General features: G+C 34.7%; 1 protein-coding gene across 1 annotated transcript; it reads right to left on the bottom strand.

The window, feature by feature from the left end:
* Positions 1 to 381: 381 nt before the first annotated feature.
* Positions 382 to 1,738, bottom strand: LOC149490132 (SOX domain-containing protein dichaete-like). The gene has a single exon (XM_089710508.1). It carries the CDS (start codon positions 1,668 to 1,670, stop codon positions 936 to 938), a length of 735 nt encoding a protein of 244 aa, XP_089566634.1. The 5' UTR covers positions 1,671 to 1,738; the 3' UTR covers positions 382 to 935.
* Between the last annotated feature and the right edge of the window lie 12,632 nt (positions 1,739 to 14,370).

Here is a 14,370-nt window from a genome sequence, read left to right on the forward strand (position 1 = left end):
TGTTGTTCTATTACATGCTTCTGTTAATATTTTTAATAGATAAATAGTCTAGACTTTTATTATGGACATTAAAAATTAGATATTTATGCCTAGGTAGGTACTAACCCTTATTTTAAAACGTTTGGTTCATTAAACTAATTCAAAGATCTGTTTCATTCAATTATCATAAAGGCTTGTATGTTTAAGGTACCTATGTTGTTTTTCTAACTAGGTAGGTAGGTACAAACATTTCATTGTACCTATTACAGGTAGAGTATTGGCCCTAATTAAAGGCAACTCTCTCAAAAATAAATTGAATAAAAAGTGTAAAACAATTTCAAAAGTCCCAAATACTTTAAACACAATAGAACCTTTTTACGGTCGGGGAAAGAAAACAAAATGTGTAAAATAAAAACAATTTAGTTTATTTTATGGCGTTAACAAAGTTTTTTACTCTATAATACATCGTTGGTAATGACATCGATTTAGATTTAACACTAATATTTACAGACGGTATTCACTTATACAATCAACTATTATACAAATAAATTCTTCACAATTAAACTGGTCGCAATAAATAATGTACAGCTTATCCATTAGACCCCACTGAAGATCTTAAAACAATAAAACTTAACAAAGGAATGCTAGAGTGACAAGAAACTCCGTCGTCAGTCTTAAGGCTCACTATAGACACCTACAAGATTAATCTCTTTTTGGTACCGATCTCACTGAGCTGACGAAACTGTTACTAATCTAAGTACGAATGCGTCGAAACAAAAATCACAGCTACATAAATAAAACCGTTACCTCTAACGGGGCTACGATTCCAACGTATTTACAACACTTGATATGAGTCGCACTTGAACTAAGCTTAACTAGAAAACAATAAATAGTGTTCTCGAAAAGTCTATCGCGCTTCACTGATGACACTCGGTTCAGGGAAGATGCACCGGCCTTCAATAGATCACGGACACGGGCCGCCGCAGCTGGTCGTCGTGAGGGCTGTGCTGCGTCGGCGTGGCGGGCGACACGGGCGATCCCGGCGCGCCGTACTGCGGGAACAGCGGTGACGAGAACGGCTTCGGCGGGCCCGTCGGCGTCGTGTACAGCGACGAGTAGAACGAAGACACCACAGCCGCCGCTGACGACGCCGTCGGCATCTTCTCGGCGGACGGTGCCATCAATTTTGAGAACTGGAGGTGGTCCAATTGATGTGGGAAGTACGGTGGCACGGCGGAGTAAGATAGTGCATCGAGATGGCCCACGGACGGAGCTGGTCCCGCGAAGTAAGGCAAAGGAAAGCTCGGGAATGCGCCCGCGCCGGGTGCTCCGCCGGGTGTTGGCGGTTTTGGCTTCCTGCGCGGCCTGTATTTGTAGTCGGGGTGCTCCTTCATGTGCAGAGCGCGGAGACGTTTCGCTTCATCGATAAACGGTCTCTTCTGCATCTCTGTCAACAGCTTCCACTCGGCTCCTAGCCGTTTAGAAATTTCTGAGTTATGCATCTTGGGATTATCCTTTGCGATCTGCCGGCGCTGCAGTCTAGACCAGACCATGAAAGCGTTCATCGGTCGCTTGATGTGGCCTTCCGACTGTGGCGACGAAGCCGGCAGCGGCTGTGGAGCACTCGGGTACTCCGGGAGCATGCCCGGGTGCATCGAGAATGCGTACGGGTGATGGCTGAGTGTGGACATGTTGAGCACTATAGCATGGGCTGTATGGCACAAAGGTGAATGGGCACTGAGAAGGCGATTGTTTCGCGTCGAAGTCGAACGGTAGACTGACGAGAGAGCGCGGCGGCCGCGCGGGTATCGGCCGGCGGGCGCGGCCGGGGGCGGCACGCGGCCAATGGCGGCGGCGCCCCACCTCGCGCGCCGTCCCTCTCGCACGGGCCTCTCGCTCGCCGCCAGCTGGCGAGGTACATCGACGCGACTTTATGCATGAATATAACCGCTGGAATACAGCGAGCTTTGCTTCACACTTCTCGCCCGAAGTTTCTTTAGTGCTTCAATCGAAGACCTTTTTATTGCTACTTATTGAAGTTTATGAAACGCAATGGATGTTTTTAATGTAATACTTTATTTTTGGATTTGCTTTGCTCGTCGATAAATGGCGGCGTCTAACATGTTTACCTATTGTTGTATGGATTGCATTACGTATTATAATAATATAATGTTACGGGTGATTAAATGAGACTATTTATAGAGCTTTGGTTTACTCAACGATTGTATACAATAAAGCTTTAAAGTAAATGCTTTCAATTTATAGATAATAGCGAGATTATAAAACAAATATTTATATTGAATACTTCTAATTTATATATTTTTATTGCACCAATACTTGTTACCTAGCAACAACACAGTAGATAGGTAGATATTATTAAATTAAACAAACAGAAACATCAAACAATATTTTACAAGTTTGGCTTTATGTAAATAAGAAAGCTCGCAGAAGTCTTGAGAATTAAATTTGTTACGTTATCTTATCATTCACATATATTTTAATAATCGTAAATGAAATATAATGTTATTTCCCACTTCCCAACATATTTAAAAATGATTTTAAACAAATATTTTAATAATTTAAGGAATTTAAGTATAATTGAGATTGATTGTGCATTGACACAGAAACTCTACATTAATAACTTACGTCTTTTGATTAGAGGAGTTGATATAAGGTTTTAGGTTCATATGCCTAGGTACCTAGATATCTATTAATTAAAGAAAATGTATTTATGAAATAGTTAATAATTCTTCAGAGTTGTAGTGGCTGATTGGTTAAGGCTCCCGTACCTACTTAAGAAATTTCACGGATTCGAAACCAGTATGAAAATATCGATACCTAAATAATATTTTCTACATACCTATATATTTAGGAAAGTCACTACTATCCATTCCAGTTAGAAATTAATCTAATAAGACATTTTAAATATATTTCATCCGCGTAAAACATTGGACAAAAACTTTCATCCTCTTTTTCAACCCTTTAGGGATAAAACGGTAAGTAGGTAGGTAAAACCTGCATTTGTGATTTCTCCAAACTCAACTTATATTTACACCAAATAACAAATAATTTAGTTTAGTTCTTTAGGTGTGACAGACATAGGCAGACAGAATTTCATTCGCATTGTTGTAGAGCTTTTCTTTATAAAAGTAACGTTGTTACGTTACGTTACGTAAACTTACTTCTATAAGGGCTGATTTTTCAATGCCTGGTTAAAAATTATCCGTCCAATAAAGTATTACATGATAATATTAAAATGTCACGTAAACTGTCAAATACGGGAAATTAGAATACGTTTTTAAAATGGTCGTTTTATACATTATTCGACGAATAAGTTTTAACCAAGGAAAAATCAGCCCTAAGAAAATATTATAGAAGTAAGTATTGTATTCCAATCATTATTATGAGGCGCCTATCATACCTAACCTAACTGAAACTCAACTTTCTAAAACATACCTTCCAAATTCACGGTTCCAAAAAAGCTTTATAAAATAACTAGCGGTCCGCCCCGGCTTCGCCCGTGGTACATATGAAAAATAGATGTTGGCCGATTCTCAGACTTACCCGATATGCACAGAAAATTTCATGAGAATCGGTCCACCCGTTTCGGAGGAGTATGCAGACTAACATTGTGACACGAGAATTTTATATATAAGATATAGAGCCAGCACATACACAAAATCTATTAAATATAATTGAAATATGTACCTTCTTGAAAAGTAACAAATCCCGTTTAAAAGCTAACAGTGCTGTTATTTCTGCTGTTAAAACAATAACGGATCCAGGACCATAAAAATATTCGAAACTGTTTCCAAATCAAAACGTCGTAACTACCATGTCTTAAATATAGAACACTACATCTCTAAAAGGACTTAAGTACCACATCTTGTTATTTAAAATTGAGCTTTATGTGGTGGAAATAAGGTTTAAAAGGTAAGGGTTTTGCGAAACAGCATCCTAATCTATTGTTCGCTAAGCGTTCCACGAAGCGTGCTTTTAATAGTGCAATAAAATAATTATAAATCTAAGTTATATTTCTCATTCCATTTTATGGTACCTTTGTGCTAGCGTTCTTTGAATTATTTGACGCTCTCAAAGATTTTACCGTCTTATTTATATGGGAAATGGTAAATTGATATCATTTGTAGACATTTTCCTTGTGAGGCTTTATATTATTAATTTAAATATCCCTATCTACTAATATTATAAATGCGAAAGTAACTCTGTCTATCTGTCTGCCTGTTACGCGTTCCCGCTTAAACCTCACAACCGATTTAGATGAAATTTGGCACAGACAATCTTTAGACCTTGAGAAACAACATAGGCTACCTTTTATCAAAACACCACGCGGGCGAAGCCGCGCGCGGAAGCTAGTGGTAATAATTGTTGAACAGCTGATATTATTGCAAGTCGTAGAGAAATAAAACCGGCCAAGTGCGAGTCGGGCTCGCGCACAAAGGGTTCCGTAGCAGCAAATATAATAAATTACAGTTAAATCAACCTATCTCAAAAACTATAAGAGATACTTTGATCAAACCAAAAATCGTTGAAAGAGTTAATTAGCATGCATCACCTCTATTTTTTTTAGAATTTTATACCCCGTAGTTATAAAAATAGAGGGGGGGGGACATACTTTTTACGACTTTGAGAGCTGATATCTCAAAAACCGTTCACTTTAAGAAAAATGTTTTTTAGAAAACTTTATATCATTTTAAAAGACCTTTCCATTGATACCCCACACGGGTATGTACATCGAAAAAAAAAATTTCATCCCTCAGTTACATGTATGGGGGGCCCCACCCCCAATTCTTTTTTTTACTATTTAGTGTCATATTTTTGTAGCGGTTCATACAACACATATTCCCATCAAATTTCATCACTGTAGTACTTATAGTTTCCGAGTAAATCGGCTGTGACAGACGGACAGACGGACAGACGGACAGACGGACATGACGAAACTATAAGGGTTCCGTTTTTGCCATTTTGGCTACGGAACCCTAATAAAAATGGACCTCCGGTAATATACCTACACAGTCAACAGTCATGGGTAACCCGTAACATACGAGTTAAAAAATATGTTTCTTTAGGTACCTATTTCGCATTTTAATTTAAAAATAATATTTAGTCCATTTAAAACGCTATAATATTTTTAACACAATTTTTAACATGAAGGAAAGTACTTACTTTTAATACATCATGTTAAGATTATAAGAAGTAATCGGAACACAATTACATATAGGTACCTATTATACAGGGTGTCCCAAAAAGTAGTGATGAACGGAAGCTGGGAGGTAGAGGACCTTAAGGGCTATCCGAATCACCCCCATGTATGTTATGCGATTTTTCGTATTTTCGGAGTTATGACATTTTTTTCAATTTTTCACCTATCGCTGAGTACGATGAGATTTTTATTTATGGTGACGTGATTATTGATTATTGAGCTAGATGCTTGATTTTTGATGCATAATAATATGTAGGTATCTTATTTTTCATTTATAATACTAGTAGCGCCATCTAGAAATAAATTTATGTATTAAATATCAATGCTTTCTTTGGTAGAGTGAATTTAATAAAAGCGTTATTTATTTATTTTAAAGCGAAAATTGTTATTTTTTTTATTAAAAAAAAATTCCGACCAGTACGTCACGTATGAGCTTGATATTTTTTTTCTTTTTATTGTATTGGCGGGAAATATTGTAATCTACAATAACATTTGAAATTGGAATAAAAGCTTTTGGCATGTCAAATGTTTACAGATAAAAAATTTGAAACTCGAATTCTTTTCCACAGATTACAAAAAGTGTAAATCATTACGTGTAACAATTACGAAAGTTACAAAAAGTATCCTTGCCTAATAAGTTTCGTTGTATTGTCTAAAATGGCGGCACACGACAAAGCAATTTAAAGGTATTGTGATAATTGTTTTTGATTGTGCAAAATTTTTATGTTATGCAATAAAAAACTCATTGCTTGTTAGGTGTCATTTTGTTTTTCTTGTGAATAAAGTTAAATAGTCGTATTATTCCTCTTGTACAAAAAAGAGCGTGTGTGTCGAGCACACGTGTCAGAAGTGAAATTTCTTTAGATTTCAAGATACCTAAATCGTTGCCTCCATGACGTGACGGAAGGGCCATGACGCGACCTTGAAATTTTACTCTCAACGCGCCTAAAGAAGTTTCACTTCAAAAAATCCGTAAGCTTAGATAGGTACCTACTTAGTTGCTCTATTGAGAATATTTATTGAGCAGTTTTCTCTAAATTTTGCTATGCCGATAGATTATTATTGATTATTACATTATTATGATTCTTTTAAATAAATTTTTTATCATTACATTTCACGTGTTATTTTTGCCTCCGTCAAAAAAGTCGACAAATCTTGTACCTTAGTAGGTAACTAGTAACACAACTCCGTGAATTACAAACGAAATTTTATCAAATGAGCAAACCATAGGTTGCTTCAGAAAAAGTTTTCAAGGAAAAGAAGGAAAATTATTCATTAACATTTTTATTTAGGTTACCTATACCTAGTAGGTATACCTTACGAAAAAATAATCATATATCTACTATAGGTATAGGTACCTACCTATACTCACTCTACCAGTCATAATTATGTCATCGATCGATAATATTTTATTTTATTTTTCGTTCGATCTAATGATACATTAAAAATTAAATGACATTAAAAAAAACATTATTGAAACAAATATCTCTCAACCTAAAATAATAAAAAGCCATTTAAAAACTTTATAAAAGTCTTCAATACCTGAATGTCGCAAGCTCTTTGTGTGAAAAAATGAAAAAAAAAACAATAAAACATAATCACATAATTACTGAGTCGTGTGCCGCTAACTACAAATATCATAAAAATATTAATTTTATTTCAGTCTTAAATGAACAAAGAGCTTTAAAAGTATTATAAAAAGCTTTTGTTACTCTAGAAACAGTTAAATAGTAACTTTTAAGAAATATTCAAAGCAATTTTAACTCGATCAAAAAAACTTTTTCAAAAGTACTGAATAGTATAATTACACTATTATACCTAATATTAAATAATCATACGTACCAACAGCAACAATAATTTAAGTAACGTCTAAAAAATGATACAGCTTACGCCATCTACCGGAGTGCTTTGGAACTAGATCTTATGGATCGAGTATCTCTCGATCATTTTGAAAGCTACTCATAATCGGATTAATCTATTAATCATTTAATGGATCCTTTTTCTTTACGCAAGGATAAATTAATAATATGCTGTTTGTTTATATCCATCCAACATTCATGTAAATTCTAATTTTAAATAATACGAATTGGGAAATTTAGAAGAGACGATTCCAATGGATCAAATTAAATCACTATTCTCTTTTTATATTTACAATGAAATTAAAATATTATATTCAAATTAAATAGCCGTAAGACACAACTTATTTTCTAAAGCATATAAGTTTCAATTCACAGTACCTAGTCGCTAGTGTAGGTACTTTTTAATGTCTGAAGGTTTGTGGAGCTCTACCGGTGACACCGCGCCACCTGAGCCAAAACTTTTATCAGACGCTGTAAAGCTCTAATAAATGAACTTAATTTATTTTTAAATGTTTGATTTTTTGATATGTTATTAAAATAACTATTACAATGTTATATTTAATCAGTCAGACAAATTGCAATGACCAAACATCCCCTAAACACAAATGCTATGCCTATGCTCTCGCGCTCATAGGTACCTACTCATGGTTGAGTATGCTAAAACCACGCTTGAGTATGCTAGTATAGTACTATACCTAGAACGTCTGTGCTAGAACTAACAATATTCTAATATTAAAGGAATATCTGGTGCACTAATCACCTAAATATAATACCTATACCTACCTCTTTTTAAGGAATGAATATTTGCCTGTATGTCCTTTAGACCTCCTTATAATCGTAAACAAAGCATTTGTTCAAGTGACTTCATCAAAGTCTACGGATTCTGAGTTGGTACTATACCACAAGCGAAGCCATGATGCACTGCTAGTAGCTATAATATGAATGATTATAAGCATATACTATTCTATATACTCTAGAAGCCGCCCAGACCACTACAGCACATTTCCCACATCTGCATTAAGATAATTGGATAATATAAAAAATGCAGCGCAGACAATGCGACATTATTGAGATTACCCTACGACGTGTTATCATTGGAGCCACTGGAGCCATTCTAGCTGAAAAATAATGCGTGGGGCTGTTTGTGCTAAATGAAGGTTAGGTTGAGGTTTAACGGTCGTTTAAATTAAAAAATTCTTCAAGAATAATATGCTTTTTTTAAACTATACATGACGGGTTTTATCATTTTTAGCTTTAGGTAATAGGCAGCAACTAACACATATTGCGCAGAGCTTCCAATTATTAATATAAGAAAGTTTGTATGTAGTAGAGATAATTGTGTCTTGCGTCAGCGAAATCTAACGTGTGGCGATATATTGCTAACTTGATAAAAACATAGAAAAAGAGAAAAACTAAATAGGTTATTGAATATAGTATATAGGACATTGAATCGAGTTGGCTCTACCAAGTTAAAGAGTCTGTAGTACATCTGTATTTGATCTTCCTTGAACCTAATTTTTTTTTATCCTTAGTATAAATCGTAAGTACCAATAATCATTTAAAACCTACCTATCACTAAACTTGACTTTTATTTAAACCGCCAGTTAAACTGCAGTTACCGTCATGCCACTGTACCTACGCCGCGGCCGGGGGCTTGAAAAATACTTTAATGATATGTCGACTGAGGTGTCAAGGGAAATTTGAATAAATTAAAATAGGAAGATAGAGCGAATAAGGCTGCGACTTGCATTGTTCTCAACGCGAACTGAGCGAAAAACTAACTAGCTTTTCATTTTGCCTCTCGCTCACACACCATATAGTTGGAAAGAGAGGGGAATACATAATTGTGGTTCATAGACGCCCTCCAGCATTGTAGTGTAAGTAATTAGGTGCGGTGCTCATTTATATGAGATATAATGTTATTTTGTACGTTATGCTTTTACTATATTACTTGGGGGAACATTGTTTATGTTGTGGTTGATATTGGCTTTTAATTAATTTAAAAGTAAGTGTTAGAAGAACGAATGACAGACGGACATAAAGCTAAGTCGTAAGCATATTTTCTTAAGCTAAATGTAAATGTAAATGTAAATTTATTGACATTATTTTTAAAGAGCAACTATGGAGTTTCTTGCCGATTCTTCTCCATAGATACTGCTTTCCGAATCGGTGGTAAATGTTAAAAATACCTACTATGTAATGACGATTCGAAAGTGCTACTAAATAGTAGTCTAATTGAATAAATGAATGTTTGAGTTTGAGTTTGAGTTTGAGTATGGTAGTTCGCAGTCAGTAGCTTATATTGAATAACAGTTGAAGGAATATAAAAACCATTATTTCCTCCGATGACGTGTTTGGAGGCAATGTTTGAATGTCTATTTCGTGTAATAGGTGTAGGTAATCTATACCACAGATAACATATTATCTAATAATACCACACGCTCTTATTATTTTGCCAAAAGGTTTTTTTTAATTGTCCCAATGATAATAGGTAAATACGTAAAAGCATTTTCCTAAAAAAGTGACGTTTAAAACTGCGTAGGTAGGTATTTGAGCTTCGTCAAAAAACACCCTCATCAGAAAAATCCATAAAACTAAACAAATTACCAGAAACAATAGACGCTAGATGATTGTCCTTATAGAAACGTTCTATATTCAAAAACAATAGACGCTTATAACCGCAATAAATAATTGTTTGTGCGCCAAAAATAACGGTAACTATCAAAATGACAGTTCAGATTATTACTATTGTTTAAACCAAGTTTAAACAATTGGAAAGGTATTGTTTGTTAAAATCGATATTATAATCTGTTCTTTTAATTCATCTTGCCGCCTTTTTTTGGGATCTGTAAAATAATTGTTGTAAGTAATCGTAATAAATAGCATCTGAAGACAAATTAATGCAGGTAAGATTTTACCAGGCATTGTTATTAATATTGACTGAAAAACATGAATTATGCAGATTTGATTAGTGTTTATTTTCGAATGTTGGTCGCAAAAAATTGGAATAGAATCTATTGTGATAACATTTTTTAACCGAATTCAAAAAAGGAGGAGGTTCTCAATTCGGCCGGTGTTTTTCAGATACAATAATTGTCCTTATTATATCTATTTTAAACAAAAATTTAAATATTATCAAATATCTATGATTAAATCTGTTAAACATTCAAAATTGTCCTCGTTTAAATCCATACTAATATTATAAATGCGAAAGTAACTCTGTCTGTCTGTCTGTTACTCAATCACGCCTTAACTACTGAACCAATTTGCATGAAATTTGGTATAGAGATATTTTGATACCCGAGAAAGGACATAGGCCACTTTTTATTGCGAAATATGTACAATAATATTATGTAGTAGTTAATAATATCAAATATTTTTAATTTCTTACTTTTCCGTTTTTGAAGTCGGTTGTTTTTAACGCAGTTATTTTTATTTAATACTTTTTAGTGTATTTTTCAACACGAATCAAACGAGCCCAAACTCGATAAAGTTGAGTCAATATATTACTGAGTTCCTATGGCCACCTTCCAATTCCATCATCAAATCAGCTTCATGTCATGATAATGTTTCATCGCTATCAAATTTACATACGTATACAAAATTTCAGCTCAATCGGTTACCGGGAAGTGAATCAAAGTTACTTGCTACATATCAACTTAGTCATCGAGTACAGACAAAAAGGCTCATAAAATAAAAACTACTGGGCCTATCCGAAAAAAAAAATTTATGGGACCAATTCGACACCATCCCGCATCGAACAAAAAAAGAATCACGTAAATCGGTTCAGAAACCTCGGAGTAATCGGTGTTTAATAGCTTAATTTTCATTAAAGGCTCTAATCGCACGGAAAGCTAAATTTTCACAAAAAAGCTCTAATCGCATGGAGAGCTTAATTTTCATAAAAAGCTCTAATCGCACGGAAAGCTTTATATTCACAAAAAGCTCTATTCGCACGGAAAGCTTAATTTTCACAAAAAGCTCTAATCGCACGGAGAGCTTAATTTTCACAAAAAAGCTCTAATCGCATGGAGAGCTTAATTTTCACAAGAAGCTCTAATCACACGGAGAGCTTAATTTTCACAAGAAGCTCTAATCACACGGAGAGCTTAATTTTCATAAAAAGCTCTAATCGCACGGAAAGCTTAATATTCACTAAAAACTAATCGCATGGCGAGCTTAATTTTCATTAAAGGCTCTAATCGCACGGAGCTTAATTTTCACAAAAAGCTCTAATCGCACGGAGAGCTTAATTTTCACAAAAAGCTCTAATCGCACGGAAAGCTTTATATTCACAAAAAGCTCTATTCGCACGGAAAGCTTAATTTTCACAAAAAGCTCTAATCGCACGGAGAGCTTAATTTTCACAAAAAAGCTCTAATCGCATGGAGAGCTTAATTTTCACAAGAAGCTCTAATCACACGGAGAGCTTAATTTTCACAAGAAGCTCTAATCACACGGAGAGCTTAATTTTCATAAAAAGCTCTAATCGCACGGAAAGCTTAATATTCACTAAAAACTAATCGCATGGCGAGCTTAATTTTCATTAAAGGCTCTAATCGCACGGAGCTTAATTTTCACAAAAAGCTCTAATCGCACGGAGAGCTTAATTTTCACAAAAAGCTCTTATCGCATGGAGAGCTTACTTTTCACAAAAAGCTCTATTCGCACGGAAAGCTTAATTTTCACAAAAAAACGCTTATCGCACGGAGCTTTATTTTCACAAAAAACTCTCATCGCACGGAGAGCTTAATTTTTCTCATTAAGCTCTAATCGCATGGAGAGCTTAATTTTCACAAAAAGCTCAATTCGCACGGAAAGCTTAATTTTCACAAAAAAACGCTTATCGCACGGAGCTTTATTGACACAAAAAACTCTCATCGCACGGAGAGCTTAATTTTTCTCATTAAGCTCTAATCGCATGGAGAGCTTAATTTTCACAAAAAGCTCTTATCGCATGGAGAGCTTAATTTTCACAAAAAGCTCTAATCGCATGGAGAGCTTAATTTTCACAAAAACTCATCGCACGGAGAGCTTAATTTTCACAAAAAGCTCTCATCGCACGGAGAGCTTAATTAACACAAAAAACTAATCGCATGGAAAGCTTAATTTTCATAAAAAGCTCTAATCGCACGGAGAGCTTAATTTTCATAAAAAGCTCTAAACGCATGGAGAGCTTAATTTTCACAAAAAGCTCTAAACGCATGGAGAGCTTAATTTTAACAAAAAGCTCTAATCGCACGGAGAGCTTAATTTTCATTAAAAGCTCTAATCGAACGGAAAGCTTAATTTTCACAAAAAGCTGTAATCGCACGGAGAGCTTAATTTTCACAAAAATCTCTAATCGCACGCAGAGCTTAATTTTCATTAAAGGCTCTTATCGCACGGAGAGCTTAATTTTCACAAAAAGCTCTAATCGCACGGAAAGCTTAATATCCACTAATAAAAATAACTGCGTTAAAAACAACCGACTACAAAAACGGAAAAGTAAGAAATAAAAAAGATTTGACATTATTATTTACTACATATTATTTATATGTGCTATTTATTAAAAAGGTTTGATGTCGGTGCACGGGCTTAATACTAAGTGCTTAATGTTCGGCACCAACTTAAAACCTATTTAATAAATAGCATATCCATACTAATATTATAAATGCGAAAGTAACTCTGTCTGTCTGTCTGTTACTCAATCACGCCTTAACTACTGAACCAATTTGCATGAAATTTGGTATAGAGATATTTTGATACCCGAGAAAGGACATAGGCCACTTTTTATTGCGAAATATGTACCACGGGCGAAGCCGGGGCGGACCGCTAGTATACATATATGTATAGTATGATTCAGATGGTATCAATATTCTACGTCAAGGTATAGGTAGGTAAAAAACCAAGAATCTGCCTCGTGTGACGGCCAATAAAATTAAAAAGATCGCCACAGAAACAGCATAGAGAAAATACTCCGTCTATGGAATATAAGTCGTGAAACTACATTACCTCATTACAACTTATAAAAGTTCATTACAAACTTCACGCGAACTTGTGATTTTTGCAAACTAACTTTCTAATTAACTCGACTTTAAAACATACACATGTGGAGGGTGGCAAGATGACATTTCACCAATAAATAATGTATGCAAATTGCAACTTTAAAGTAACGAATTTACAACCCTAATTTGCGTAACTGCCTCTTATAAAACATAGTTTTGCATGTCCACGATACAAGTAACATTCGACCTTATCTCAATTCGAATAAGGTTCAATTTCAGTTGTACACTGTACAAGATAGGGTTGTCACAAACAAGTTCATTATGCACTTAGACAATTAGTGTACGCCCGCGGCCAGTTCAGTCATTGTCAGCCCTGAGCCCTTCCGTTCTCGCGCCTTCCTTGTCCCTTTTGATTATGCTCATTAGACACCAAGATTTTGTATACTTTTAAGTTTATTCTAGTTGGCGATACATTTCAGCCTTTTGAATTTCTCTCATTACTGCCATTTATATTGTGAAATATTATATCATCAAAGAAATGTTCTTTTTTTACGCATCTATATGCACATGGCCTGATTTCTAGTAACTCTATGTTTTATAAAATAACGAAAGTTTTAATAACAAAATAAAAAAAAGTAATAACAATGACAACTATAAACTATTCTGCTTTGGCTTCAATTTCTACACATTTTTTCCATCTGTGGTAAAGGCAGTTTTGAGCTTTCAAATTTTGTTTATTATTTAAAACGATCATTCAACCTAGTATCCATCACTTCTAAATTTAATAGTTTTTATGTCATTGCCAAATAAAATACATTTTCAATCTTCAAAACCCTTCCATTTGTTATGGTACTTAGCAAAGCATATATCAAATACATTATAGATCATAATATATCTGTTAAACAAAAACAAACAATAACCCAAAAACTAACCATTCTCTACAAAAAAGCTCAAACCATCACAACATTCACAACCCAGTAATTACAACGTGTGAAAATGGCCAATTTCGAGCCCCAAATACTTCCTAATAATACCTCATTGCTGTAGGCGTAAGCGAAAACATTTTCGGGAATAATGATTACTATAAACACCATTATTAGTTGTGGTTTTACAATTGGCCTGTCATAAACAGTGTACCTAGTTGGGATCAATTGGTTGGTGACCATTGCTTAATGGTCGTGGGATCAATTCCTTTTTTGTAGTGTAAAATAATTAAAAAAATTTTGCAAGGCGGTACAGGACGCTATCTATGTACTTCCAAACAAGCCGAAAAGCCCGGCTTGACCTAGTAAATCAAAATAATATAATTAAAAATCCATAATTT

The sequence above is a fragment of the Colias philodice genome, chromosome 2, assembly GCF_061535455.1.
Source record: "Colias philodice isolate Cphi_HAF_F1 chromosome 2, ilColPhil1 Martin Lab GWU primary, whole genome shotgun sequence".
In the NCBI taxonomy this organism is placed as follows: Eukaryota; Metazoa; Arthropoda; class Insecta; order Lepidoptera; family Pieridae; genus Colias; species Colias philodice.

Excerpts from the sequence above, each read along its gene's own strand:
- LOC149490132 (XM_089710508.1), bottom strand. The coding sequence starts at position 1,670 with ATGTCCACACTCAGCCATCACCCGTACGCATTCTCGATGCACCCGGGC.